This window comes from Trachypithecus francoisi, unplaced genomic scaffold (assembly GCF_009764315.1).
Source record: "Trachypithecus francoisi isolate TF-2019V2 unplaced genomic scaffold, Tfra_2.0 Lachesis_group15, whole genome shotgun sequence".
NCBI classification, from domain to species: Eukaryota; Metazoa; Chordata; class Mammalia; order Primates; family Cercopithecidae; genus Trachypithecus; species Trachypithecus francoisi.
This window is the reverse complement of record NW_022681460.1, coordinates 49,258,557-49,285,997: the sequence shown is the minus strand read 5'-3', so window position 1 is coordinate 49,285,997 and position 27,441 is coordinate 49,258,557. Positions and strand designations below refer to the sequence as shown.

Below are 27,441 nucleotides of genomic sequence, written 5' to 3'. Positions count from 1 at the left end.
GATAGAAAACATACTGGGCACACACTATATCCCTGATGACTGGGGCTATAAAGTCTCTTCTGGGTGGTCCAGGAAGTAAGACCAGAACACATACCGCTGCTAGCCCGAGGATGATGACATGTAACTGTTAAATTTTCATGGGTTTGAGGTCAAGCATCTTGTCTAATATCTTTTTTTCCCCATAAACAGTAGGTGTTCAATAAACAAGCATGACAGCAGGAGGGGAAATGAGGAACAGGCAGGATAAATAAAATACCCCCGATGAGTTCCAGGCCTCTTAATCTTGGTCGTTTCTCAATTGGTAAATCTCAAATAAGGGCTCAGCCGTAGTCCTGCCAACACCTCCAAAGCATCTCCATAGTCCGGATGCTAAACCACCCAGTGTCCACCAGGGGTCCTGGGATGAAGGCAGACGTGTTTCTTTCACGGTCATCATGATCGATTACTTCTTCCCTTCAAGTCCAGAGTCGCAGGCAGTGGACATAAGGCCACTGCTTCCAACCCTCTGCTTCCAAGGCTGGGGAGAGGCAAGGTCTCCCTTCGCCGCCGTACCCAGCCCGGGAACAGGAAGGCTTGGGGATAGTGGCGGACTCCATCAGCAAGGAAACCCAGGGCCTTCACTCTCCTACAGGCAGTCCTGCGAGCGCTGCCAAAGCGAGGCAGGGCGCTGGGGAAGACGCGGGGACCTGGCCTCGGTGGAGGGACGTGTCCCAGGCGCAGAGGCCCGGCAGGCGGCCGGGCGTGGGCGAGCGCGTAGCCGGCGTGCCTCCATGCGCCCGGGCGGCGCGGGCGCGGCCGGCGCTCCTGCAGAGGGAGCTGTGCGCCGGGCTTGGCGCACGCTCGGCACCGCCCGCTCCCTCTTGCCGCCGCCGCCGCCGCTGGGCCCGCCCGCCGGGGAGGGGCTCCCGGCCTCGCCGACAGCGGCTTCCTGCTTTCTGCACGTCCTCGCCGCCGCGCCGCCAGTCGGTTTGTGCTCGCTGTGGCCGTGAGCCGCCCGCCCTGCCGCTACCTGCGCCCCAGCCGCGCCTCGCGGTCAGCCCGGCTTGCTCAGGTCCGCTCCCGGAGCCCGCGCCCCTCCACGCTGCCCCCTGCCTGTCCCCGGCCATGCTGTCCCTTCAGTACCCCGACGTGTACCGCGACGAGACTGCCGTAAGTACCCCTGCCCCCGCCCACAGGGCTCCAGGGCGCAGGTGCCCCGCCGGCCTGACCCGTGGCGCTCGCAGCTCCTCTCCCTGCAGCCCTTTGCCCCCCCGCGTCCCTCCCTTCCCCCTCGGCCTTTGTTTGGGAGAATTGGGCCGGGGGCGCGGGGCTCCTCTACAGCGCTGGGGCCCCGCGGGCGGTCACTCTGCTAGTGCTGGCGGCGGAGTCTGTGGGCAGCGCCGACCGGCGGCTTTCCAGAATCAATGGGGTCAAGGGCAGACGCCCGGGTAGGAATGAGTGTCTGTAGGGAGTGGGAAGACAGACGGTGTCACTGCTTTTTTGACTGGCGAAGCCTCTTGCTTAAATATGGTGGTAGGAGAAAGTGTCCGCTGGTGTGTGCGTGTGCGCGCGTGTGTGTGTGTGTGTGTGTGATATGTCACATTTATAAACGAAAACAAACTTTTTAAAACTTACACTTTAAAAGTCCTTAGAGTTGAAGCATATTCGTTCGATTTTAAAAGGTGTATTGGGCGCCTACCCTGTCCCAGGTCTGATGATGCGCATTGGGCCTTGGGGGTGCCAGAGACCCAGACAGAAATGGGGAAGGCGGAGCAGTGACCCCATAGTGTGGCCATGCTGATCCATGTTTTCTTAAACAAGAGAAGGAGTTGAGAGAGGGTGAGAGGAGGTCTTAGAAGGGAGAGGGGTTGATCTTTTTCAGAATAAGTAAGTTTTGTCTAGTGGCGGAGTTGACCACCATTTGCCTAAGCTGCAGATGAACTCAAGGTAACTGTTGAGATCCAGTAGGCGGAATTCTGGGCAGACACCTTTTTTGTGTAAACGTGAATTTGACGTCTTAAGAACTGGATTGCATCCACATGTGGCCATGATTCTCTTACTAATTCTCTTACATTTCTCAGATTACTTAAAATGTAATCAGAATGAGTATGTATTTGTGTAACACAGTTTTAATGTTTTTCTGTTTACTTTCCCGATTTATGCCAGAAAGTGTTTACTTTAAAGCACGTGTTACGTTGGGGTAAAGGATGCTGACGCTTTAAAGGACATACTGTTTTAAATTAAGACTTCCAAGTGACACCGATGTATTCATTCATAGTTTCTTTGACCAGTGGCCATCTGGTAACCATGTTTTCTCAGTCTGCTCAGCTGCTTGCTTATTAAATTCACCCTAACAGCTCAAGAAGCTCTATTCCTGTGATTTAAAGGGTTGTTTCCTTTGTATATGGGAGTAAAGTGATCCTGCTGGAATAGAGAAAGAGGCTGGACTAAATGAAAAGACCAGAGTGCTAGTTCTGGTTCTGTCATTCACTAGTTAGGTGACTTTTAGCAGCTCTTACCTGTTATGGGCCTTTTTTCTCTATGTGAAATATTTGGACTGACCATAGGACTTACTTGCTTCTGCAGTAGGAATGTTGTCATTCATTCATTCATTCATTCACGTGACAGTCTAGCTCTGCAGTGTTCCAGACTAGTAATGGGAAGACATGTGACTATTTGGTTCTGGTTCTTGAGGTTCAGAATATAAAGAACTACCCATTCTGTGGTTTGATAAGTGCAGTTTTAAGTTTGTTTTTAGAGTTACTTGTTAGTTTTTCACCACTCTGGGTGCCTAAATCCTACAGTTTATTTATCTGTGTTTAATAGTTCATGAAAGGTTTAAGTGGGGATTTTATGAAGACATCTAAAAGATTATAAACAATTAACTCGGAAGAGTATACTGTGGATTTTAATACACTCCAGTTCCTTCTCATTAAACAACTCATGATAACTCGAAGCCTCAGGGCCAAGGGAATATAGCTCTGGCTCAGTCTGAATCCTGTTCTGTGGCTACCTCAGCCTACGGTGGAGTATCTTTTTTTTTTTTTTTTTTGCATTAAGATTTGGTTACTAAGCCCTAGGCTTGACTTAGGTATTTGCTTAAATTGTAACCTTTGGTTTCTAGGATGGGTTTGTTTCTCCCCAGTATCAGCTGGGGATTGCTGTAGCTTTCTGTCTCTTTCACTTGAGCACCTTCATCCACATGCTCAATATTCTGCTGAAAGTGTTGGAGCATTGAAACCGTTTTGGTGGAGTTCTGCCTCTTTGGGCAGAAATTTGGAAGCCGTGACACTTCTTGTGCAATGCCATTGATCACTGCTTTAAGAGAGTTGCTATCTGGAAATACAGGCCTACTACAGGGGACTCACACTCTGATAGAAGAGGATTTAGGATGAGAGGAGAACACAGAATAGGATGGTACTAATTTCTATCAGGAGGAGGAAGTATTATGTAAATTGAGTCTGGAAGTTGACCAGTTGGGTAAGGGACAAAGGACATTCCTGATCCTGTGACTAAAATAAAGTCATAGCTAGGCAGACCTGGATGGTTGCGGAATTGCATTTGTTTGTAGGGTGGCAAGAAGGCCGTTCTGACCAGACCATCAGTAGGTGGATAAACTGGCCTGGGGCTTGAAAGATGACCAGGGCAGGTTTGATGGGTCCTGCGTGCTGTGTGTACGAGTCTGCACTTTGTCGTGAAGGCAGTGGGTGAACTGTTGAACGGTACAAATATCGAACAGGATTAAGTAGTACAGTACCTTATCAGGGCTCTATTTTTAAAGCCTCTTGGGGAGATCAAGAATGATGAGCAAACTTAAATCAGGTGGAAGAATTTGATTCAAGGGACGTGGCGATAAGACACACCCACCTCATTTGTAGGGTGTGGTCTTAGAAAAAATTGGAGGTGGGGAGTTGTGACTCCTGGGATTGACTGTGGAATTGTCCTAGAGAGAATCAGTTTCTTATCCTAGTTAAAAATATCTAATCAATAACTTCCATCTGCTGTAAATGGTGTTGCCTGGTCTGAGCAGATAGGGCTGCTTGGTGTAAATTTCTGGATATGCTTGAATTTAGTAACATATCCAGGAACATTTTTTAAGTGTCTATTCTGCCCCCTCTGATGAGTGTTTGGGGAAAACGGTGGGCTGACTGCTTTAGTCCCAGGTCTGGTTCTGAACTTGATATGGTTCTGGTCACGTTACCCAACCTTGTCCCTGCTATTGCTCCTAGAAGTGTATGATTGAAAGATGCTTTACAATTCAACATTTTCTGATTTCTTAATGCTAGGAAAAGAAGATTGTTATTTTAAGCCTATTTTATAACCACTTCAAGGTGTGTAAAATGTAAAAGACTTGCAGATGAGAAGATAAAAAGCTTTTGTTCGGTGGTGACAATCTGCTAAAATTTAGAGAGGTCAGGATTGGAAATTGGTGACTTTATGAAGACCCATCAGGAGAGGCTTTAGTCGGATTTTAAGTTCCTTGCTCTTGTTTTTATGTCTCTTGCTCCGTCAGTTGTTTAATGAGAATATATACAGAGTGTTCTGGCTTACCTGCCCATTTATCCAGTTGTGCATTTCCCCAGGAGTTCTTTCAGCTGGCATCAGACGAGGACAGATGTGGAGGGCCCAGTGTTGTAAGGGCCAGGGAGATTGTTCTCACCTAGCCAGCAGCCACACTGCAACTGGAGCAGCGCTAAGCTTTCTTTAGGAAATAGCCCTTACCTTCTGGCATTATAGAACAAAGCAAGGAGACAGATTAAAAATTCATCTGAGATAGAGGTAGTCTTCCCAACAGCCTTATACAGAAAGCCTTAACCAGTATGTTGGAGTGGTTCAGAGACTTGATTGGCAAGACATTGTCAGTGTGGTTTCATTAATGGGGTTAATCTTTTTGTTTTGTTTTGTTTTGTTTTTTGAGATGGAGTCTTGCTCTGTTGCCTGGGCTGGAGTGCAATGGTGTGGTCTCAGCTCACTGCAACCTCTGCCTCCTGGGTTCAAGAGATCCTCCTGCCTCAGCCTCCCGAGTAGCTGAGATTGCGGGCACCTGCCACCATGCCCGGCTGATTTTTAAATTTTGAGTAGAGACAGGATTTCACCATGTTGACCAGGCTGGTCTTGAATTCCTGACCTCGGCCGGGCGCGGTGGCTCAAGCCTGTAATCCCAGCACTTTGGGAGGCCGAGACGGGTGGATCACGAGGTCAGGAGATCGAGACCATCCTGGCTAACACGGTGAAACCCCGTCTCTACTAAAAAAAATACAAAAACTAGCTGGGCGAGGTGGCGGGCGCCTGTAGTCCCAGCTACTCGGGAGGCTGAGGCAGGACAATGGCGTAAACCCGGGAGGCGGAGCTTGCAGTGAGCTGAGATCCGGCCACTGCACTCCAGTCCGGGAGACAGAGCGAGACTCCGCCTCAAAAAAAAAAAAAAAAAAAAAAAAAAGAATTCCTGACCTCAAGTGATCCGCCCGCCTCAGGCTCCCAAAGTGCTGCGATTACGGGTGTGAACCACCACACCCTGCCCTAATGAGGTTAATCTTGATGGTATCAGGTGGAGAGATTTTTGTAATGATTTTACTGCTGGATAATACTTTTGGCATAATCATTTGAGGAATGGTGAAAACTGCTTGTACTTGCTCCTTCAGATGCCTTCAGGTGACTTCTAAGGCCAGGCCTTAGAAGCTCCAGAAAGCTTCCTTTGGCTGGGTTCTACTTACACTAAGCAGTTTTATTTCCTCCAATATCGTGGTAACCTGAATGGGTGATGCTTTTGCACCTTCTTTTTGTAAACATTAAAAAAAAAAAGGATTTCATAACAATAAAAAGGAAGAAAGGCATTAGTTTTAAAATGTTTTGCCATTGCATTTAAGTCAGCTCTTTAAACATATGTCAATTAGAATCATTATACTACATATTAGTAACTTGCTTTTTGGCAGTGTAGACTTAAAAGCAAAACTGGGCTATACTGCAGGGAGATTTTCTAATCATTGGGAAACTCAGTGGAACAGGAGAGCGAGCACGTGTGTGTGAGCCCCTCCCTGACGTGCCCTTCTTGTGTGCTCACTGTATTGTCCACTGTATTGTGTCATTCTGTGCTTGGCTGCTGACAGCACGTTTTCAAGTTTCTTTAGCACAGTGGCAGGTCTTTGTTTTGTGTTGTAGGGACAGAGCGGTTTCCTGTTCTGACCTTTCATCTTTCTTTCCTCTCTAGCTAAAACATTCTTTTCATGAAGGGTGGCTTGACACCTTTGAGAACCTGCCAACTTTGGTTCATGTGGTAATTGGGGCAGACACGTTGCCAGTGAGCCAATTAGTATTTTTGTCCGTCCCTTTCGTATTTCTCCATTACATTAAAAAAAATACCAGTTTTAATCGGGGTTAGAGAGTAATTATCTAATACCTCATTTTGTCTTTTACAGGTACAGGATTATCATGGACATAAAATTTGTGACCCTTATGCCTGGCTTGAAGATCCCGACAGTGAACAGACAAAGGTAATTTGGTTTCTAATTAAAGATAAGGCAGCCTTAGTAGCTGGCACCAAACTCTAACTGTCAGTTAACTACAGCTTTTCCTTTCTGGTGTTCTCCTGGGTTTTCTGCCATGGGATGGTGAGTATACCTGTTGTTACCACTACTTTTTGTCAAGTGATTCATGGGAAAAAGACGAAAGCATGACTTAGTCCCAGAGAAAGTCATGTAAGTGTTTCAGATAATGTTTATGGTTCATGGTGACACTGATGAGCTATTTTAAGTGAAAACATCAGAAAACTGATTTTTGCCAAAAGAAAAATTGGAAACCTAGATAGAAATGATGTTAAAGGAAAAAATTACCTCAATGTTTTTTTCTAAAGAAAAGAACATCTTGTATATGAAATGAGTATCAGGTCTTGAAAACTGAATACTGTCCTTAGATTGCTTATTGATGTCAACAACAATGTAACAAAAGCTAAGTAGTAAAGGGGCAGAGGGGAGCATTTTCTCCCCTAAAAACACAAAGCTTTTGTATTCTTTTGGAGAAACAGTATTTCAAGGATCCTGCTGAAGTCTCATTCAGTAGTGAAGGTGGCCCTGAGTCCTATGTCCCACACACATTTTTCACCTTTTGGAGTGCCTGGGAGTTGTCACTTATGTATACTTTTTTTTTTTTGAAGACAGAGCCTTACTCTGTCACCCAGGCTGTAGGGCACTAGTGCAATCCTGGCTCACTGCAACCTCCGCCTCCTAGGTTCAAACAGTTCTTGTGCCTCAGCCTCCCAAGTAGCTGGGATTACAGGCATGTGCCACCACACCCTGCTAATTTTTGTATTTTTACTAGAGACGGGGGTTTCACCATGTTGGCCAGGCTGGTCTCGAACTCCTGGCCTCAAGTGATCCTCCCGCCTCGGCTTCCCGAAGTGTTGGGATTACAGGTGTGCACCATTGTGCCCAGCCTATTTATATATACTTTATGTAGTTAATTAAGTTTGCTTGGGTCGGGGAATAGTGTTTCTCAAGTTCATCTTACGTTCTTTGGTTCTTTTATTTATAGTCATAGTTCATAATACTTAGTACATATTTACTGTTTCTAATGTGTTCACCATCCTGAAATTTATTCGAGCTTCTTTAGAGTCGCAGGGTATGTTTCCCATTTAAAAAAAAAAAAAATGTTAAATGGCGCTCTAGGTAGTTTTTCAGGCCAGTCTTCAAACGCCTGTGTCTTAACTCCGCCTGTTTCCTGCGGTCCCTTGCCACCGTATATACCAGTGTTCTCTGGAGACCTGAATTCAGATTTGCCAGAAAAGCATCCCTTCCTGATGTGGAATTGCCCATCTCCCCACTGGGACAAGGAAAGGGATGGAGTGAAGAGCTTAGCCGGAGCATGATGGTATATGGAGAAAAGAGGAGAAAGTAGAGGTAGGGGAGTAAACCATATGATCATCTCTTTCTTCTTCCTTTAGTCTCAAGCACTGGCTCACCTGCTTTCTGCCATCCTCACCTGTTCTTCGTGAGTAGCGTCTCTCCTTAGCCCACTGCAAAGCTCTTAACGACTTCTTTTTATCCTTTGTCCCTAAAGTAAGCACACTGCTATTTTGAGATTTCCCAGTGCTTTTTACTTTTATCTGCAATCCTACATTCTTTCTCTAACCCCCTTCAAGAAAGACAAAGATCTCATGGATGAGAATGGTTGATATTTGGGGTTTAATTTTTCTTTCTGGAAGCACTGGGTTATAGTAGTGGATGGGCAGAAATTCTAAAGTGAGAAACCCAGGAGTATCTTTAGGAATGGTGAAGGCTGTAGCTCTGCAGGTAAGTCTGGGGGAACAGAGAACAGGTGTGGGGTTACCGCCCCACTTCATCCCTGCCACAGATTACCTTGATTGTTCAGCACTGGACTGAGCTGAGACAGAGGGATTGGGTCTGGGAGTGGAGAGTCACACACACCTGCCTAACCTGTACAGGCTAGAAAGCACCAGGGAAAGGGTGAAGTTCTTGTGCATCTCTTGGAAGACTGTCCCTAAGACACGATGATTTCTTCGCCTGAAGTATTGGCTGTAACCTGGATTTCTACAGCCTTTGATGGTGATTGAGTGATTGAGTGCTGTCAAAATGACCCAGATTTTATCTGTTAATGAATGTATACTTTGCTATTCCTTAGTTGATAATGACAGATTCGTGGATGACAAGCCACTTATTAGTGGATATCAAGCTTCCAATTAGTGGATGAAACTGCTAATTAATGATCTTACAGTCAGCTCTTGGTGGAAACTAAGGCAATGGAGTGTACACTGTTATTTTTGTGGTGTACGTTTCTTGGATGCTTACTATGTGCCAGGCACTTTACCGGGAGTTTTGTATATCGTGTTTCATTTGATTCTCAAACTCTGAAATAGATATTTTTATTTCCCCCGTTTTACAGATGAAGAAATGGAGGTGCTGAGTGATTAAGTATGTTGTCCATGATTACTCAGCTAGTAAGTGTGTAGTCAGGGGTAACCCGGGTAGACCAGGTGGTTATCAATTGCACATTAAAAAATAAATAAAAATAAAAAGACTGGGCGTAATACTTTGTAGATGCAAGCTAAAGGAATTTATTCATGTCTGTGCTTGCCATGTGCTTTTGTAGGCCCTCATGTGTGAACCCTGGGCCAGCCCCCGCTCTCATGCTAACCTGTTCTTTTTTTAAAATATATATATATTTTAAATTGTAATAATTCAGGGTACTGTGATCTTACATTCTTCTCTGACTTCATAGTCTACCATGGCAATTTTTCGTATTAGAAAGCAATCTTTACAGCCCAGAATTTTAATAGTCATACTGTTTCATCAGGCAGATGCACGATATTACGCCTAATGACTTCTCTTGGAAATTATTGTTTTCAACTTTTCACTATTACAAGTAATGTCCCAAACACACGCTTTTCTAGATCTCCACATTTCTGACAATGATATGACTACTTGTTGCAGTAGCCTTGAAATCTCTTCTCCATTCTCAGGTATTTGCTTTTTGTCATTGCTATCAAATGCATTCCTTTTTCATTATTGATGGCATATACAAGTGTTACTGACTCTTGTTAGATACAGGGTCTTGCTCTCGCCCAGACTGGAGTGCAGCCATCTTCTGGGCTCCAGCCATCTTCCTGCCTCAGCCTCCCAAGTAGCTGGGGCTACAGGTGCATACCGCCACACCCGACTAAACTAGCTCCTGCTACCGATTTTATATTTATTTTGTACCTAGTTCCCTTACTGAACTCACTAAATTTTCAGTCATTTCCCTTAGATTTTTAGATACATAATCATAACATATAATCAAATTTAGTGATAATTCTATTTTCTCTTCTACGAAACTTTGGTTATTTTATACATTTTGTACCTAGTAGTTTTTTTGAACTCACTGATTCAAATAAGTTTTCAGTTATTTCCCTTAGGTTTTCTAGATACATAATCATATAATCTACAATCAAATATTATTTTCTCCTCTACCAAATTTTGGTTCAGGTCTTATTGAATTGGTCAAAGCTCTGCAAAACACGTACGAATAGTAGTGACAAAGAACTTTCTAGCCTAGTGTTTAAATTGTTATTTTGAATGATATTTGTCGTCTTGTTTAAGCATTGTTATTCCTGCTTTTAGTTTTGGATTTCAATTTCTTTTTAATACCAATCAGGATAATTATATAGCTTTACTGATAATATTAAAATGTCCTTGAATTCCTGTGGTAAAATTCCATTTTTTCTTACCTGCTTTTATGTTCGTTACAACTATATTTACAAGAAATGTTGGTCAATATCCTGTTATCCAATATAATAACCACTAGCCACTTGTAGCTCCTGAGGACCTGAAATGTGGCTAGTCTGAACTGATTATGTGTTGTAAGCATAAAATACATGCCGGATTTCAAACACTTAGTTTGAACAAAAAAATGTGAAATACCTTAATATTTTATATGGATTATATAAAACCAGTCAGGACATTAGAAACATCTGTAGCTCTCTTATAAGATCTGAAATAGAGTTTCTATTTAATCTAGTATTTAATACAGGTTGGCCAATCCTGACACTGTCTAGCATTTAAGGTTATATCCTTTATAAAACAAAATCAGAGAAGACTTGTAATGGAAAATTCTCAAAAACAGGGTTGAAATGATTTGTGTGTAGTGGATTAAATAAAATATATTATTGAAATTTTTTTTTTCCTTAATGTGGCTACTAGAAATTTTTAAATTGTATATGTAGCTTGCATAATGTATCTATTGGGCAGCAGCGCTGCTCCTCTGTTTCTTTACAAAATATCTCTGTTAACATTTTTCATATCAGCCTTAGATTTGCTTCAGAGAATCAACTGAATTATGTGTTATCTTGTACAATCTGAAGCATTTGCTATAAAATAGCAATATGGGCCTTGACAGCTAGAAAAGATTCATCCAGATTCAACTCTCCCTCTACCCCCTGCCCCGCCCCTGTTTTTGAGAATTTTCTGTTACAAGTCTGCTCTGGTTTTGTTTTATAAAGGATATAGCCTTAAATGCCAGGCACTGTCAGGATTGGCCAACCTAAATTAAATACTAGATTAAATCCGAGACCTACTGATAGCATTTCAGATCTTGTAAAAGAGCTACAGATGTTTCTCACTTCTTGACTGTTTTTTATTGGAAGTGTAATAAGCAGCTCTTTATTTGTTTTAGAGATTCTGTAAAGATTCTCCTTTTTACAGCAAGGTATGGCTAATACACCTTTGTGTACATGCTAATAACCATAAATAGAAAATGTTCATGCTGCTTTTCTGCTCTTATGAAAAACACACCATACCTCTTCAGTCTGGGACCAAAATTTAACTCATCAGATCCAAGATGATAGACTCACTGGCATCAATAACAAGCCTGTCTAGGGACGAATGAGAGGTATGCATGGAAGATGCACAGGAAAGGCCCCCTCTGACACCTGAAGTATGCTGTCTGAACAGGTCAGCATGGGGCCGGCCACAGTGGTTCACGCCTGTAATCCCAGCATTTTGGGAGGCTGAGGCGGGTGGATCACCTGAGGTCAGGAGTTCAAGACCAGCCTGGCCAACAAGGCAAAACCTCATCTCTACTAAAAATAGAAAAATTAGCCATGCATGGTGGCACACGCCTGTAATTCCAGCTACTTGGGTGGCTGAGGCAGGGGAATCGCTTGAACCCAGAAGGCAGAGGTTGCAGTGAGCCAAGATCATGTCACTGTACTCCAGCCTAGGTGACAGAACGAGACTGTCTCAAACAAACAAACACACAAACAAAAACTACATTTGTAAAAACTGGTCTGGGAGAACTGTGTGGAAATACAAACTAAACACCAAAAGTAAGGTAAAGGAAAAACTTTGACTTAGAAATCCTTCAGATTCCTACTAAGTATAATATGCTGTTTAAGTGCACTTAACACAGTGTAATTTCACTGGTGTAAATGGGATATCAGGGTAACCATGGTAGCATTAGCATGAAGGGCCAGAGAAGGAGTTTGCAGTCCCTAAAACGATTTGAGGCCGGGTTTGGTGGCTCACACCTGTAATCCCAGCACTTTGGGAGGCTGAGGCGGGCGGATCATGAGATCAGGAGATCGAGACCATCCTGGCTAACATGGTGAAACCCCATCTCTACTAAAAATACAAAAAATTAGCTGGGCGTGGTGGGGGGCACCCGTAGTCCCAGCTACTCGGGAGGCTGAGGCAGGAGAATGGCGTGAACCCGGGAGGCGGAGCTTGCAGTGAGCCAAGATTGCGCCACTGCACTCTAGCCTGGGCGACAGAATGAGACTCTGTCTCAAAGAAAAAAAAAATGATTTGAAGACTAGATAAGTAGGTCCCAATAATCAGGCATGTTTCCTATTCCGCACGCATTTCCCGCTTATCCTTTGTAGCTTGAAGAAGGAAGTTTGACGCAGTCTTGCCGTATGCCGTGTTTGGCAACTTGATTCTCCAGTGTGTGAATTTAAACATGTGGTTGACTTCCTAAACTTTACCTTTCTAAATTTCCCTCTGGTATGTGTACTTACTTCCCCTGGTAAACAAATAAGCAAACCCCAAACCCCACACTTTGCCTTAGCTCTTCTGAACCGCCTTCTTCCTTTCAGTCGGTCTCTTGGTCCCTTAGAACGTGTGCCCTGTTCAGATCTTACTTTATCATGGGCTCTCTCCCTCTCTTTCCCTGCCTGTCCACAAGCCGCTTTCTGCATGCCTGTTGACATAGTTGAAACCACCCTTTTCTTTGTACCACTCCCAGTAACATCTCCCATTAGCATAAACTATTTTCTTCAAGATCAGTGGTGGCCCAGTGACCAAATCCAGAGACTTCTAGAAATCAGGCTAGGCACAGTGGCTCATACCTATAATCCCAGCACTTTGGGAGGCCAAGATGGGAGGATTACTTGAGCCCAGGAATTTGAGACCATCTGAGATGACATAGTGAAACCCTGCATTTTTGTTTTATTTATTTATTTGTTTATTTTTGAGACAGTCTCATTCCATCACCCAGGCTGGATTGCAGTGGCACAATCTCAGCTCACTGCAACCTCTGCTTCCTGGGTTCAGGCGATTCTTGTGCCTCAGCCTCCTGAGTAGCTGGAATTACAGGGGCCCACCACCACCTGCCAATTTTTTGTATTTTTAGTAGAGACCGGGTTTTGCCCTATTTGTCGGGCTGGTCTTGAACTCCTGACCTCAAGTAATCCTCCCGCTTCAGCCTCCCAAAGTGCTGGGATTACAGGTGTGAGCCACCACACCCGGCCTTTGTCTCTTTAATTTAAAAAAAAAAAAAGTGTGTGTGTGTGTGTGTGTGTGTGTGTATGTATATAACCAGAGACTTAGATAAATCAGCATTTATTCCTCACTAGGGAGATGGACCTCATGTCCAGGGTGAATTGTAGAGTTGGGACTTATAGGCAAGGAGAATGCTCTTCCGTCAGCCCTGCTCTTTTACGTTGCTTTCATCGTGGAGGCAGCATCTCTCTGATCCCTGGGGGAATGCTAAATTAGCATTTATTCTTCCTGGCCTCTTTACCTGTGTGGTACCAGGTAGTTTATATTGCATAATTTGCTCCCCTTCCTAATAGTGATACTTTCTTTTTTTTACTTTTCTGGCTTGGTTTTGCAACCCAGGGGTCCAGGTAGAAGCAATGTTCTTGTAATCTCAGTCTCCCCATCTTACCCCATCTTATTGTGTCTTCACCCTTTTAGCTGAATGTTCTAGAAGTTGTTACTGAGTTACTGAAGGAGAAAACACAAAAGAAAAATGTACACCTTTCAAGGGGTGACTGCCTTAACTGTAACTGATTGTCGGGTCTGGCTTTCACAGAACTGTCCTGGAGCTTGGGCACATGAGTTAGCTAAATGTAGAATATCAGTGGCATTTATCTAATAACTTTTTATTCTCCCTGAGTGCTGCCCTGGGCAAAATGAGAGTAACAGCAATTCCATTTCCTTCACAGACCTTGAGAAGAGAACTCTAACAGAATTGGAAGAAAGTATTTTTATTTATATTCATTCCTTCTGAAAAATAAGATAAAATACCAATTTGTTTCGGAGAGGATGAAAGGAATATAAATGTAGATTTCTTTTCTGGGGCATGTGAGTTCCCACTTTTCATTCTCTCACTGACTAGCTGAAAGTGACCCCGTTACACCAGCTGATTAAGGGGCTATGGCAATTAGAACAGAAATCCTTCAGGATTGCAGGATAAGAATCCTTTAAATGTCACCACCTTTTCCCCCTGTCTCAGTACGGTTTCTTTCCTTGGCAGGAAAGTTTTAAATCTTAAAGGACTTCTGATCATATCTGGGATATTTAAATCCTAGGATTTCTGTGTAGGTATTTTAGTGTCACAGAGATCAGCGGAGAACAAAGTTTGTGTAGGAAAACATCTGCTTTCCCTGGTGCCCTTCATTGTCTGTCCTGAAGTCTTTTTGTTTGTTTCTTTGCTTGCTTGCTTTTGTTTTTGGTCTCTGGAGTTAACCTTAAAGTGTGTAGCTTGAGGAGTTTCTGTTCTTTCTGGTGTCAATTTCGGTGACAGTCTGGCCTAGGTCTGCCTGGATCATGTGCTTTCCCTAGTCCGGATCCAGAGCCAGCTTCTCAAAGAACTGGTGCTTAGCTAGGTAAGCAGGGACTGATCTGTCTGATTGCCTTTCCCCATCTGGCCACTACCTTTTCAGGCTAAAGGAGAGCTATTGGGGTGGAAGCTTGCCCCCAGGAAATTGCAGTACATGAGGGGCTGGTTAAATGTCTCTAAGCCAAAAGCCAGCAGTTAAAGCTTACTGATGGAGCTGCCGATCATCAGAAATTACAGGTATAAAAGGCTGGTTTTGGTGTACAGTGTTCTTTGAAAACTTTGTAATAAACCGGGGGTATCTGCGCGGATAGTTCCTTCATTCTGTGAGTTGGCAGGCATTTCCGATGTTGCTTCTGTTGCAAGGCAGTGTGGAGGAATGGAGTATTTGCTGGATGGTACTAGAAGTCAGAAGATAACAAATTGCAGTCTTTGGTCTTCTCTTTTCTTGTTCTATGACTGTAGCAAGCTATCTAATCTAGTATTCATTTTCTTCATCTGTAAAGAGTTAAAGTAATATTCATTCATTTAGCTCCCCGTTATAATAACACCCAAGTGAGAAAATGTATGTAAAAATCCATGTACAACAAAGCTCCGGTCAGACGAAGACGGTGCTGCTTGGGCATTGCAGCTTTCATGTATCGGGGTACAGACTTTCTGACTCTAGTCTCCTAATTGCTTAGTCAAAATGTTTGACTTTAAAGACTCTTATCTCTTTTTATTTTTATCCACAAAACTAAGCCGATTTTCCTTTTGAATTCTAGATTTTTCACAAAAAGATACATTCTGAATATTGTTTTTTCATTGGAACTGTGACTTGTAAGTGTGGTTTCATTGTTCTCAAGTGTAGTGATGAAACTAGGCCAAAGATTACTTAAAGGTAATAGCCTTAAAGTAGCGTCTTTTTAAATTGATACCTTTGAACCCCACTGGCAAAACTGGCCTATGAGACGCCTTCCACCCATTCATTCATGTTCCATATATGGGCCTGGGTTGAGAATTACTGCTGTATGTATCCATGCTCTAGTAGATATGGGAAATGTGTTTAGTAACTATTTTACCACATATCATCTCAGTCTTTAAGACTTCTAAGGTCTTAAAAGTCTTATTACCTTCTGTGGGAATGTTTAGCTTTATTACAGTTTGTAAACATACTTCTCATAAATTCACAAGGAAATATGTATTTAGGGAATACCTTCCTTCTGATCTCTGGATGGGATAATTGTCAAAAGTATGAGGAAGTTGCTGGTACTGGGCTACTCTTAATCACTACATTCCCTTTTCTCCCCACCCCCACCTCCCCATCTCCTTTCTCTTGCTTTCTGTAATAGGGTTTTTGATGCAAGTGGCAAAAACTGATTCTGGGCAAGTTAGGCAAATAGGCATTTATGGCAAGGATATGAAGGCAGCTTGGAATGGACCAAGGGCCAGGCTCTGAGCGGGCAGGAATGTCACTTTTCACCCAGCATTGCTATGGCTTCAGTGATCTCCAGTCATTCAGCCTGCCATCTCTTTTTCAAGTGATGGTATCCCAAAAAAGGAGTCTTGATTGGCCAAGCTGTGGTTGTGTGCTCGCCCCTTGGCTGTATTGCAGCAGTAAGAGAAGAGATTTGGTAGAAGCCTCAGGGACTCTCTTTGGCTTCTGCAGTGGCAGCCGAGCTACCTGCTCCACTTAGAAGGGAGGGCACTAGGAAGGGAGAATGGATGCTGGCTACTCCGAGTGTCACATGCCTGTAGGTTTCATTCTCTCTCTTTTCTCCATATGTGCTTCATTTCCTCCTACTTCTTCACCTTTCCTCCTCTCTCCTTAGTTTATCTGTGTGCCCCCTGTGCTGAGTATTGGATTAAATAAGGGGGATGCGGTGTCATAAGTAAGACAGATGCCCATACCAGCATGGAATTTGCATTGTAGCTTGGGAGGACCAGAGATTGAAAATGGGCAAACCACCTGATCTCTGCGCTGCTAGAGATCGGAGCAGAAAGGAGGCCAAGCCACATCTTGTAGCACAAGCTTGTCCGGCCTGCGGCCCACTGGCCACATGTGCCCCAGGATGGCTTTGAATGCAGCCCAACACAAATTCGTAAACTCTTAAAACATTCTGAGATTTTTTTTTTTTTTGCGACTTTTTCTTTCTTTTTCTTTTTCTTTTTTTTTAGCTCATCAGGTATCATTAGTATTAGTGCATTTTATGTGTGGCCTGTGACAATTCTTCTTCTAATATGGCCCAGGGAAGCCAAAAGACTGGACGCTCCTGTTGTAGAGGTTAAGACTCTCGCCCCATTGGTTCGCTCTCAGGGAAAGCTCCATTTTAGAAAAGCACACCCTAAATCATTGATGAATTGTTTCAAGTACTTGTATACATTTAATGTTGCTGTTTTCTCTGTAAGCAGTTACTCAGCTTTGGTTTCAGTCATTTGAAGTTTTTCAGTGAAAAATGCTGGCATCAGATATGGTATTTTTGGGAAAACAGCTGTTAAAAAGTGAACATCTAAAGAACTATGATAACTGATTTCTTTCAACTTCTTTTTTGTTTTGTTTTGTTTTTTGAGATGGAGGTTTGCTGTGTCACCCAGGCTGGAGTGCAGTGGCAGATCTCCACTGCAACCTCCACCCCCCGAGTTCAAGCAATTCTTGTCTCAGCCTCCCGAATAGCATGAGTAGGTGGGACTACAGGCATCCGCCACCACGCCTGGCTAATTTTTGTATTTTTAGCAGAGATGGGGTTTCACCATGTTGGCCACGCTGGTCTCGAACTCCTGACCTCAAGTGATCCGCCCACCTGGGCCTCCCAAAGTGTTGGGATTACAGGCATGAGCCACTGCACCCGGCCTTAACTTCTTTTTTCCCCCACCGTGTTTAGGTGCCTAATTCACCATCCCTTTCTGCCATGTTCAGGGGAGAAAGTGCTTAGCCATAAAAATGACCAGGGCACTTGTTAAAAATACAAATGCTCAGGCTTCAATCTGGAGCATTGGATTTCAGCATAAATCTGTTCTCCAGGAGCCCCACTCCTCACCCTCAGGTAATTCTTCAGACCCGGAAAGTTTGGGAAAACTTCCCTAGGGAATACTTAGATTACTTGATTAAAGCACAATTATAGGATGGTGCAGTGGCTCACACCTGTAATCCCAGCACTCTGGGAGGCCGAGGCGGGCGGATCACGAGGTCAGGAGATCGAGACCATCCTGGCTAACACAGTGAAACCCCCTCTCTACTAAAAAATACAAAAAATTAGCCGGGCATGGTGGTGGGCGCCTGTAGTCCCGGCTACTCGGGAGGCTGAGGCAGGAGAATGGCGTGAACCCGGGAGGCGGAGCTTGCAGTGAGCCGAGGTCACACCACTGCACTCCAGCCTGGGTGACAGAGTGAGACTCTGTCTCAAAAAAAAAAAAAGAATAATTATAATACCTTTCATTTTTTTAAGAGCTTCATAAGCAGCTAAGTTCTAATAGATGCCTCACTGTTGTTTATAGCATCTTTGTAAATTAGTGTTAATGGTTCCAGTTTTTCTCATTGGGGGAAATCAAGGCATGTGACAAAATTTCTGGGACTCTTCCAGATCCTCTGACCATTTGAATCAGCTCTTCGTTTCATTATATACATGACTCTCTGGAGCTCCAGTTGTACCTCCATAAAATCTCATAACTTTCCGCTTGTTCTTGTCCATGCCAGCACCTCCCTGCGTCCCACATACATTGCCGCTGAGCTAGATGTTCAGTAACTTCCTAACTTGTGTCTTTTCTTCCAGACTTTTCTTTTTTTTTTTTTTATTATACTTTAAGTTCTAGGGTACATGTGCATAACGTGCAGGTTTGTTACATATGTATACTTGTGCCATGTTGGTGTGCTGCACCCATCAACTCGTCAGCACCCATCAATTCGTCATTTATATCAGGCATAACTCCCAATGCAATCCCTCCCCCCTCCCCCCTCCCCATGATAGGCCCCGATGTGTGATGTTCCCCTTCCCGAGTCCAAGTGATCTCATTGTTCAGTTCCCACCTATGAGTGAGAACATGTGGTGTTTGGTTTTCTCTTCTTGTGACAGTTTGCTAAGAATGATGGTTTCCAGCTGCATCTATGTCCCTACAAAGGACGCAAACTCATCCTTTTTTATGGCTGCATAATATTCCATGGTGTATATGTGTCACATTTTCTTAATCCAGTCTGTCACTGATGGACATTTGGGTTGATTCCAAGTCTTTGCTATTGTGAATAGTGCCTCAATGAACATACGTGTGCACGTGTCTTTATAGCAGCATGATTTATAATCCTTTGGGTATATACCCAGTAGTGGGATGGCTGGGTCATATGGTACATCTAGTTCTAGATCCTTGAGGAATCGCCATACTGTTTTCCATAATGGTTGAACTAGTTTACAATCCCACCAACAGTGTAAAAGTGTTCCTATTTCTCCACATCCTCTCCAGCACCTGTTGTTTCCTGACTTTTGAATGATTGCCATTCTAGCTGGTGTGAGATGGTATCTCATTGTGGTTTTGATTTGCATTTCTCTGATGGCGAGTGATGATGAGCATTTTTTCATGTGTCTGTTGGCTGTATGAATGTCTTCTTTTGAGAAATGTCTGTTCATATCCTTTGCCCACTTTTTGATGGGGTTGTTTGTTTTTTTCTTGTAAATTTGTTTGAGTTCTTTGTAGATTCTGGATATTAGCCCTTTGTCAGATGAGTAGATTGCAAAAATTTTCTCCCATTCTGTAGGTTGCCTGTTCACTCTGGTGGTAGTTTCTTTTTCTGTGCAGAAGCTCTTTAGTTTAATTAGATCCCATTTGTCAATTTTGGCTTTTGCTGCCGTTGCTTTTGGTGTTTTAGACATGAAGTCCTTGCCCATGCCTATGTCCTGAATGGTACTACCTAGGTTTTCTTCTAGAGTTTTTAGGGTATTAGGTCTAACATTTAAGTCTCTAATCCATCTTGAATTAATTTTCGTATAAGGAGTAAGGAAAGGATCTAGTTTCAGCTTTCTACTTACGGCTAGCCAATTTTCCCAGCACCATTTATTAAATAGGGAATCCTTTCCCCATTTCTTGTTTCTCTCAGGTTTGTCAAAGATCAGATGGCTGTAGATGTGTGGTATTATTTCTGAGGACTCTGTTCTGTTCCATTGGTCTATCTCTCTGTTTTGGTACCAGTACCATGCTGTTTTGGTTACTGTAGCCTTGTAGTATAGTTTGAAGTCAGGTAGCATGATGCCTCCAGCTTTGTTCTTATGACTTAGGATTGTCTTGGCAATGCGGGCTCTTTTTTGGTTCCATATGAACTTTAAAGCCGTTTTTTCCATTCTGTGAAGAAAGTCATTGGTAGCTTGATGGGGATGGCATTGAATCTATAAATAACCTTGGGCAGTATGGCCATTTTCACGATATTGATTCTTCCTATCCATGAGCATGGTATGTTCTTCCATTTGTTTGTGTCCTCTTTGATTTCACTGAGCAGTGGTTTGTAGTTCTCCTTGAAGAGGTCCTTTATATCCCTTGTCAGTTGGATTCCTAGGTATTTTATTCTCTTTGAAGCAATTGTGAATGGAAGTTCATTCATGATTTGGCTCTCTGTTTGTCTGTTACTGGTGTATAAGAATGCTTGTGATTTTTGCACATTAATTTTGTATCCTGAGACTTTGCTGAAGTTGCTTATCAGCTTAAGGAGATTTTGGGCTGAGACAATGGGGTTTTCTAAATATACAATCATGTCATCTGCAAACAGGGACAATTTGACTTCTTCTTTTCCTAACTGGATACCCTTGATTTCTTTCTCTTGCCTGATTGCCCTAGCCAGAACTTCCAACACTATGTTGAATAGGAGTGGTGAGAGAGGGCATCCCTGTCTTGTGCCAGTTTTCAAAGGGAACGCTTCCAGTTTTTGCCCATTCAGTATGATATTGGCTGTGGGTTTGTCATAAATAGCTCTTATTATTTTGAGGTATGTTCCATCAATACCAAATTTATTGAGCGTTTTTAGCATGAAGGGCTGTTGAATTTTGTCAAAAGCCTTTTCTGCATCTATTGAGATAATCATGTAGTTCTTGTCTTTGGTTCTGTTTATATGCTGGATTACGTTTATTGATTTGCGAATGCTGAACCAGCCTTGCATCCCAGGGATGAAGCCCACTTGATCATGGTGGATAAGCTTTTTGATGTGCTGCTGAATCCGGTTTACCAGTATTTTACTGAGGATTTTTGCATCGATGTTCATCAGGGATATTGGTCTAAAATTTTCTTTTTTTGTTGTGTCTCTGCCAGGCTTTGGTGTCAGGATGATGTTGGCCTCATAACATGAGTTAGGGAGGATTCCCTCTTTTTCATTTGATTGGAATGGTTTCAGAAGGAATGGTACCAGCTCCTCCTTGTACCTCTGGTAGAATTCAGCTGTGAATCCATCTGGTCCTGGACTTTTTGTGGTTGGTAGGCTATTAATTATTGCCTCAATTTCAGAGCCTGTTATTGGTCTATTCAGGGATTCAACTTCTTCCTGGTTTAATCTTGGAAGAGTATAAGTGTCCAGGAAATTATCCATTTCTTCTAGATTTTCTAGTTGATTTGCATAGAGGTGTTTATAGTACTCTCTGATGGTAGTTTGTATTTCTGTGGGGTCCGTGATGATATCCCCTTCATCATTTTTTATTGTGTCTATTTGATTCTTCTCTCTTTTCTTCTTTATTAGTCTTGCTAGCAGTCTGTCAATTTTCTTGATTTTTTCAAAAAACCAACTCCTGGATTCATTGATTTTTTGGAGGGTTTTTTTGTGTCTCTATCTCCTTCAGTTCTGCTGTGATCTTAGTTATTTCTTGCCTTCTGCTAACTTTTGAATGTGTTTGCTCTTGCTTCTCCAGTTCTTTTAATTGTGATGTTAGAGTGTCAATTTTAGATCTCTCCTGCTTTCTCTTGTGGGCATTTAGTGCTATAAATTTCCCTCTACACACTGCTTTAAATGTGTCCCAGAGATTCTGGTATGTTGTATGTTTGTTCTCATTGGTTTCAAAGAACATCTTTATTTCTGCCTTCATTTCGTTATGTACCCAGTAGTCATTCAGGAGCAGGTTATTCAGTTTCCATGTAGTTGAGCGGTTTTGATTGAGTTTCTTAGTCCTGAGTTGTAGTTTGATTGCACTGTGGTCTGAGAGACAGTTGTTATAATTTCTGTTCTTTGACATTTGCTGAGGAGTGCTTTACTTCCAATTATGTGGTCAATTTGGAATAAGTGCGATGTGGTGCTGAGAAGAATGTATATTCTGTTGATTTGGGGTGGAGAGTTCTATAGATGTCTATTAGGTCCGCTTGGTGCAGAGCTGAGTTCAATTCCTGGATATCCTTGTTAACTTTCTGTCTCGTTGATCTGTCTAATGTTGACAGTGGAGTGTTGAAGTCTCCCATTATTATTGTATGGGAGTCTAAGTCTCTTTGTAAGTCTCTAAGGACTTGCTTTATGAATCTGGGTGCTCCTGTATTGGGTGCATATATATTTAGGATAGTTAGCTCTTCCTGTTGAATTGATCCCTTTACCATTATGTAATGGCCTTCTTTGTCTCTTTTGATCTTTGATGGTTTAAAGTCTATTTTATCAGAGACTAGGATTGCAACCCCTGCTTTTTTTTTGTCCCATTTTCTTGGTAGATCTTCCTCCATCCCTTTATTTTGAGCCTATGTATGTCTCTGCATGTGAGATGGGTCTCCTGAATACAGCAGACTGATGGGTCTTGACTCTTTATCCAGTTTGCCAGTCTGTGTCTTTTAATTGGAGCATTGAGTCCATTAACATGTAAGGTTAATATTGTTATGTGTGAACTTGATCCTGCCATTATGATATTAACTGGTTATTTTGCTCGCTAGTTGATGCAGTTTCTTCCTAGCCTCGATGGTCTTTCCATTTTGGCATGTTTTTGCAATGGCTGGTACCGGTTGTTCCTTTCCATGTTTAGGGCTTCCTTCAGGGTCTCTTGTAAGGCAGGCCTGGTGGTGACAAACTCTAAGCATTTGCTTATCTGTAAAGGATTTTATTTCTCCTTCACTTATGAAACTTAGTTTGGCTGGATATGAAATTCTGGGTTGAAAATTCTTTTCTTTAAGAACGTTGAATATTGGCCCCACACTCTCTTCTGGCTTGTAGAGTTTCTGCCGAGAGGTCTGCTGTTAGTCTGATGGGCTTCCCTTTGTGGGTAACCCGCCCTTTCTCTCGGGCTGCCCTTAAGATTTTTTCCTTCATTTCAGCTTTGGTGAATCTGACAATTATGTGTCTTGGAGTTGCTCTTCTTGAGGAGTATCTTTGTGGCATTCTCTGTATTTCCTGAATTTGAATGTTGGCCTGCCCTACTAGGTTGGGGAAGTTCTCCTGGATGATATCTTGAAGAGTGTTTTCCAAGTTGGTTCCATTTCCCCCCTCACTTTCAGGCACCCCAATCAGATGTAGATTTGGTCTTTTTACATAATCCCATACTTCTTGCAGGCTTTGTTCATTTCTTTTTCTTCTTTTTTCTTTTGGTTTCTCTTCTCGCTTCATTTCATTCATTTGATCCTCAATCGCTGATATGCTTTCTTCCAGTTGATCGAGTCGGTTACTGAAGCTTGTGGATTTGTCACGTATTTCTCGTGTCATGGTTTTCATCTCTGTCATTTCATTTATGACCTTCTCTGCATTAATTATTCTAGCTATCAATTTTTCCACTCTTTTTTCAAGATTTTTAGTTTCTTTGCGCTGGGTACGTAATTCCTCCTTGCTCTGAGAAGTTTGATGGACTGAAGCCTTCTTCTCTCATCTCGTCAAAGTCATTCTCTGACCAGCTTTGATCCGTTGCTGGCGATGAGCTGCGCTCCTTTGCAGGGGGAGATGTGCTCTTATTTTTTGAATTTCCAGCTTTTCTGCCCTGCTTCTTCCCCATCTTTGTAGTTTTATCTGCCTCTGGTCTTTGATGATGGTGATGTACTGATGGGGTTTTGGTATAGGTGTTCTTCCTGTTTGATAGTTTTCCTTCTAATAGTCAGGACCCTCAGCTGTCGGTCTGTTGGAGATTGCTTGAGGTCCACTCCAGACTCTGTTTGCCTGGGTATCAGCAGCGGAGGTTGCAGAAGATAGAATATTGCTGAACAGCGAGTGTACCTGTCTGATTCTTACTTTGGAAGCTTCCTCTCAGGGGTGTACTCCACCCTGTGAGGTGTGGGGTGTCAGACCTCCCCTAGTGGGGGATGTCTCCCAGTTAGGCTACTCAGGGGTCAGGGACCCACTCACTTGAGCAGGCAGTCTGTCCGTTCTCAGATCTCAACCTCGGTGTTGGGAGATCCACTGCTCTCTTCAAAGCTGTCAGACAGAGTCGTTCGCGTCTGCACAGGCCTCTGCTGCTTCCCCTTTTGTTGATTAGCTGTGCCCTGTCCCCAGAGGTGGAGTCTACAGAGACAGGCAGGTTTCCTTGAGCTGCTCTGAGCTCCACCCAGTTCGAGCTTCACAGTGGCTTTGTTTACCTACTGAAGCCTCAGCAATGGCGGGCGCCCCTCCCCTAGCCTCGCTGCTGCCTTGCAGTTAGATCGCAGACTGCTGTTCTAGCAGTGAGGGAGGCTCCATGGCCGTGGGACCCTCCTGGCCAGGTGTGGGTATAATCTCCTGGTGTGCCCGTTTGCTTAAAGCGCAGTATTGGGGTGGGAATTACCCGATTTTCCAGGTGTTGTGTGTCTCAGTTCCCCTGGCTAGGAAAAGGGATTCCCTTCCCCCTTGCGCTTCCCAGGTAAGGCAATGCCTCGCCCTGCTTCAGCTCTCGCTGGTCGGGCTGCAGCAGCTGACCAGCACCGATTGTCCGGCACTCCCCAGTGAGATGACCCCAGGACCTCAGTTGAAAATGCAGAAATCACCAGTCTTCTGTGTTGCTCGCGCCGGGAGTTGGAGACTGGAGCTGTTCCTATTCGGCCATCTTGACAATGTCTTCAGACTTTTCTTTTTACTCTGCTCCCTCTAATAACTAATGAGAACCCTTAGAGATGTTGGAAGCTCTGCCTGTATAGTTGTTAAGTGAGCAACTTTAGAGGTTGAAAGTCAGGATTGAATCTTAGCTCCACAATTTTATTAGACATTGGTCATGTTGGTTTTTTTTTTTTCCTTTCTTTGAGATGGATTTTCTCTCTGTCACCAGGCTGGAGTGCAGTGGCGCGATCTTGGCTCACTCTGGTCTTTGACTCTCTGATTCAAGCAGTTCTCCTGCCTCAGCCTCCTGAGTAGCTGGGATTACAGGCATGTGCCACCACGCTCAGCTAATTTTTGTATTTTTAGTAGAGACAGGGTTTCACCATGTTGGCCAGGCTGGTCTCGATCTCCTGATCTCGTGATCTGCCTGCCTCGGCCTCCCAAAGTGCTGGGATTACAGACGTGAGCCACCGTGCCTGGTCCGACATTGGTCATGTTTTTTAGCCTCATTTTTCTGACTTGTAATTTGGAGAAAACCACCTTATATAATTGTTAAAATTAAATGATAGTGTTTTTGAGCCATTTAGCAAAGTAGTAGGCACACAGTAAGTGCTTAATAAATGCTCACCATTGCACTTGTTATTGAGCAGTTTAAATAGTATGGAAATTACGGTTTTTGATAATTTGAAAGACTTCATCCTTAGAGTTATCTGGAGTAAGTTCTTTTATTGCAATTAATTCTTGGGCTCCTTCCCCCCATTTTGTTTCACAGTCATTGCTCTGTTCAGTTCTGCTTTCTTTTTGGATCAATTTTAGTCCTTTGTATTTCTTAGTAAATTATTCATTTCATTGAGATTTAAAAATTACTAGCATGAAGTTGTGTGTAATATGCTTTTAAAATGACTTTACTCTCCCAATCCGCGGTTATATTTGTTTATAATTTCTAAATTTGAGAATCTGTAGCATCATCTTTGCTTGATTAGTTTAGCCAGAACTTTGGCTAAATGTGCTTTTTTTTTTTCTTTTTTAAAGTGTATCTAGGAAGTCTGTAAGTTTCATGCTTAAAAGTTTCTAGTTCATCGATTTCTTATTTTCTCTTGTTATTTTTAAATTTTTTATTTTAATGCTTAAAGTTCATTCTTTCTCATAAAACGCCTTTATTGTAAAGAACTTGTTCAGTCATCCCCAGCCAGCCCTGGAGCAAGATTCTGGTCAGCTCTCCTCTTTCCAGCCTGCTCATGGTCATCCAGTCCCATCTCATTCAGAAAACCAGAGGCTTCCAAGGAAAGCTATGTTAGTCAGGACACTTGATTACTGGTACCTGAAACCCAACTCAGACCAGCTCACTTAAAAAGAGGAGCTGAGTGGCTCATGTTATTGGGGTTCAGGGTATAAGTGCCTTTAGGCACAGTCCGATCCAGGAGTGCATGTTGTATTTTTGGGAACCTGTCTTTTTCTCTAAGGTCATCTGCTTTTCTCTGATAATTTTATTTTTCCAGCAGCTGCTCCTATGTGGTAGAGAAAGATGGGTCTTGTCTCTTTGGGTTGCACACAGTCCTTGTAGCCCCAAGTGTCTTAAGTTGAGATAACTTCTGTCTTCAAATACTCATCTCTGTCCCTAAAAAAGGATTCTGATTATTTTGCCTGGGTTTACTACTATTACTATTTTGTTGACTATTGTCTGTGGGTTAGAATTGATGGAAAGACTTTGCTTATGAAAATGAACAGGGTTTACTTATATAAAGAACATGGAAGGGAGTTAGCATAGTTAGAATACAGACAGAGGTATCTGTCACATTTTCTATGACAGATGGAGGTACAAGCGACCAGTACCGAGAATCCTCACTGAGAATGCTCGATTGCAGATGATACGATCTGATGGAGAAAGAGGGTAAACCTCAAACTTCCTGAAGGTATAACTCTCACCGTTCCAGCCAGATGTTCCTCATCAGTCACAGTGTGATCACTGCCCTTCAGTACCTGGCGTAACCAAGCATGAGCACTCAGTCTCCTAAGCCTGCTTCCTGCATGCTCCTGAGTTCAGTAGTGTAGGACTGGAAGAGGCTGGCTCCCTGATGTGTGAGTCATGCCAGAAAGCCCTGAGATCAGCCACAGCCTCACCTGCTTGAGGTCCTGCCCAGCCCTGGTCTGGGGTAGGGACATTCTGATTGGCCAGCAGTGGTCACACCCTTTCCCCCCAACTATAAGTGGGACTTCATACAGCATCGGAAAGAAACAGATGTCAACTCCAACAGTGTTTGCCACATCCTATGAGCCTTAACGTGTGATAGTCTTGTTTTTCTTAATTTTTTGTATTTTCTAAGTAATCTTGTTATAGTTTGGATTTCCTCATTGATACAGACTTATTCAGGAGAGGGAGGATATGTGTGTTTAGTGTCCTCATGATCAGATATTTAGTTAGGTTTGGATTTGAGGTGCAAATCACCTCTTCAGGTTTTTTTGTCAGGAGAGTATACACCAAAGAACAGAGCCTAAAGGGGTTAAAATTTCAGTTTTGAGTGGGCTCCCTGGTCATGACGAGTATTGAGAACAAGGCTTGAATGTCAGGTCAGAGTGATGATTTCTGCTTCTTCCCCAGTTGACAGTAACTGGCCCCAGTGAGGGAACGAGTTGATTTACCCACACGGGGACAAGCAGAGAGGTGGAAAGAGGCCTAGCTGGGCTTCTAGAAGGCCCTGCCTAGCCTGCTGGTCATGTGCAGCTAGAAGCTTACTATGAGCCCTTTTTACCCAAGAGTAGGTGGTCCCAGGGAGAAGAGATGGGCCCACTCTGGGTTTTTTATGTTAAAGTTGAGCCCAAAGGATTTTGGACTCTCACTGACTGAACGAGAATATTTCTCCAGCTTGAGAATGAGCAGGTGGGTGCTTGTGGGCCAGGAAAAGAAAGCAGTTCATGGGGTGAGGTTAATGGCATTGTGGTCAAAACTGTGACCTGAACAAGCTTTTCTTTCTGGGGCTTAAGTTTCCCCCTTTGTTGTCTGATGGGCTGCT

The 27,441-nt window shown here is 43.3% G+C and overlaps 1 protein-coding gene across 2 annotated transcripts in view; it reads left to right on the top strand.

The window, feature by feature from the left end:
• Nucleotides 1-389: 389 nt before the first annotated feature.
• Nucleotides 390-27,441, top strand: part of PREP (prolyl endopeptidase) — a 140,075-nt gene continuing 113,023 nt past the window's right edge. Inside the window, exons 1-2 of one of the 2 annotated variants that reach the window (XM_033234727.1) lie at nt 390-1,149; nt 6,396-6,470. In XM_033234727.1, coding sequence (XP_033090618.1) covers nt 1,105-1,149; nt 6,396-6,470 — 120 coding nt within the window. In that variant the 5' untranslated portion in view covers nt 390-1,104. Of the gene's footprint in view, nt 1,150-6,395; nt 6,471-7,721; nt 7,872-27,441 lie in introns of those variants that run through there. The other variant, XM_033234728.1, reaches the window with a different exon arrangement.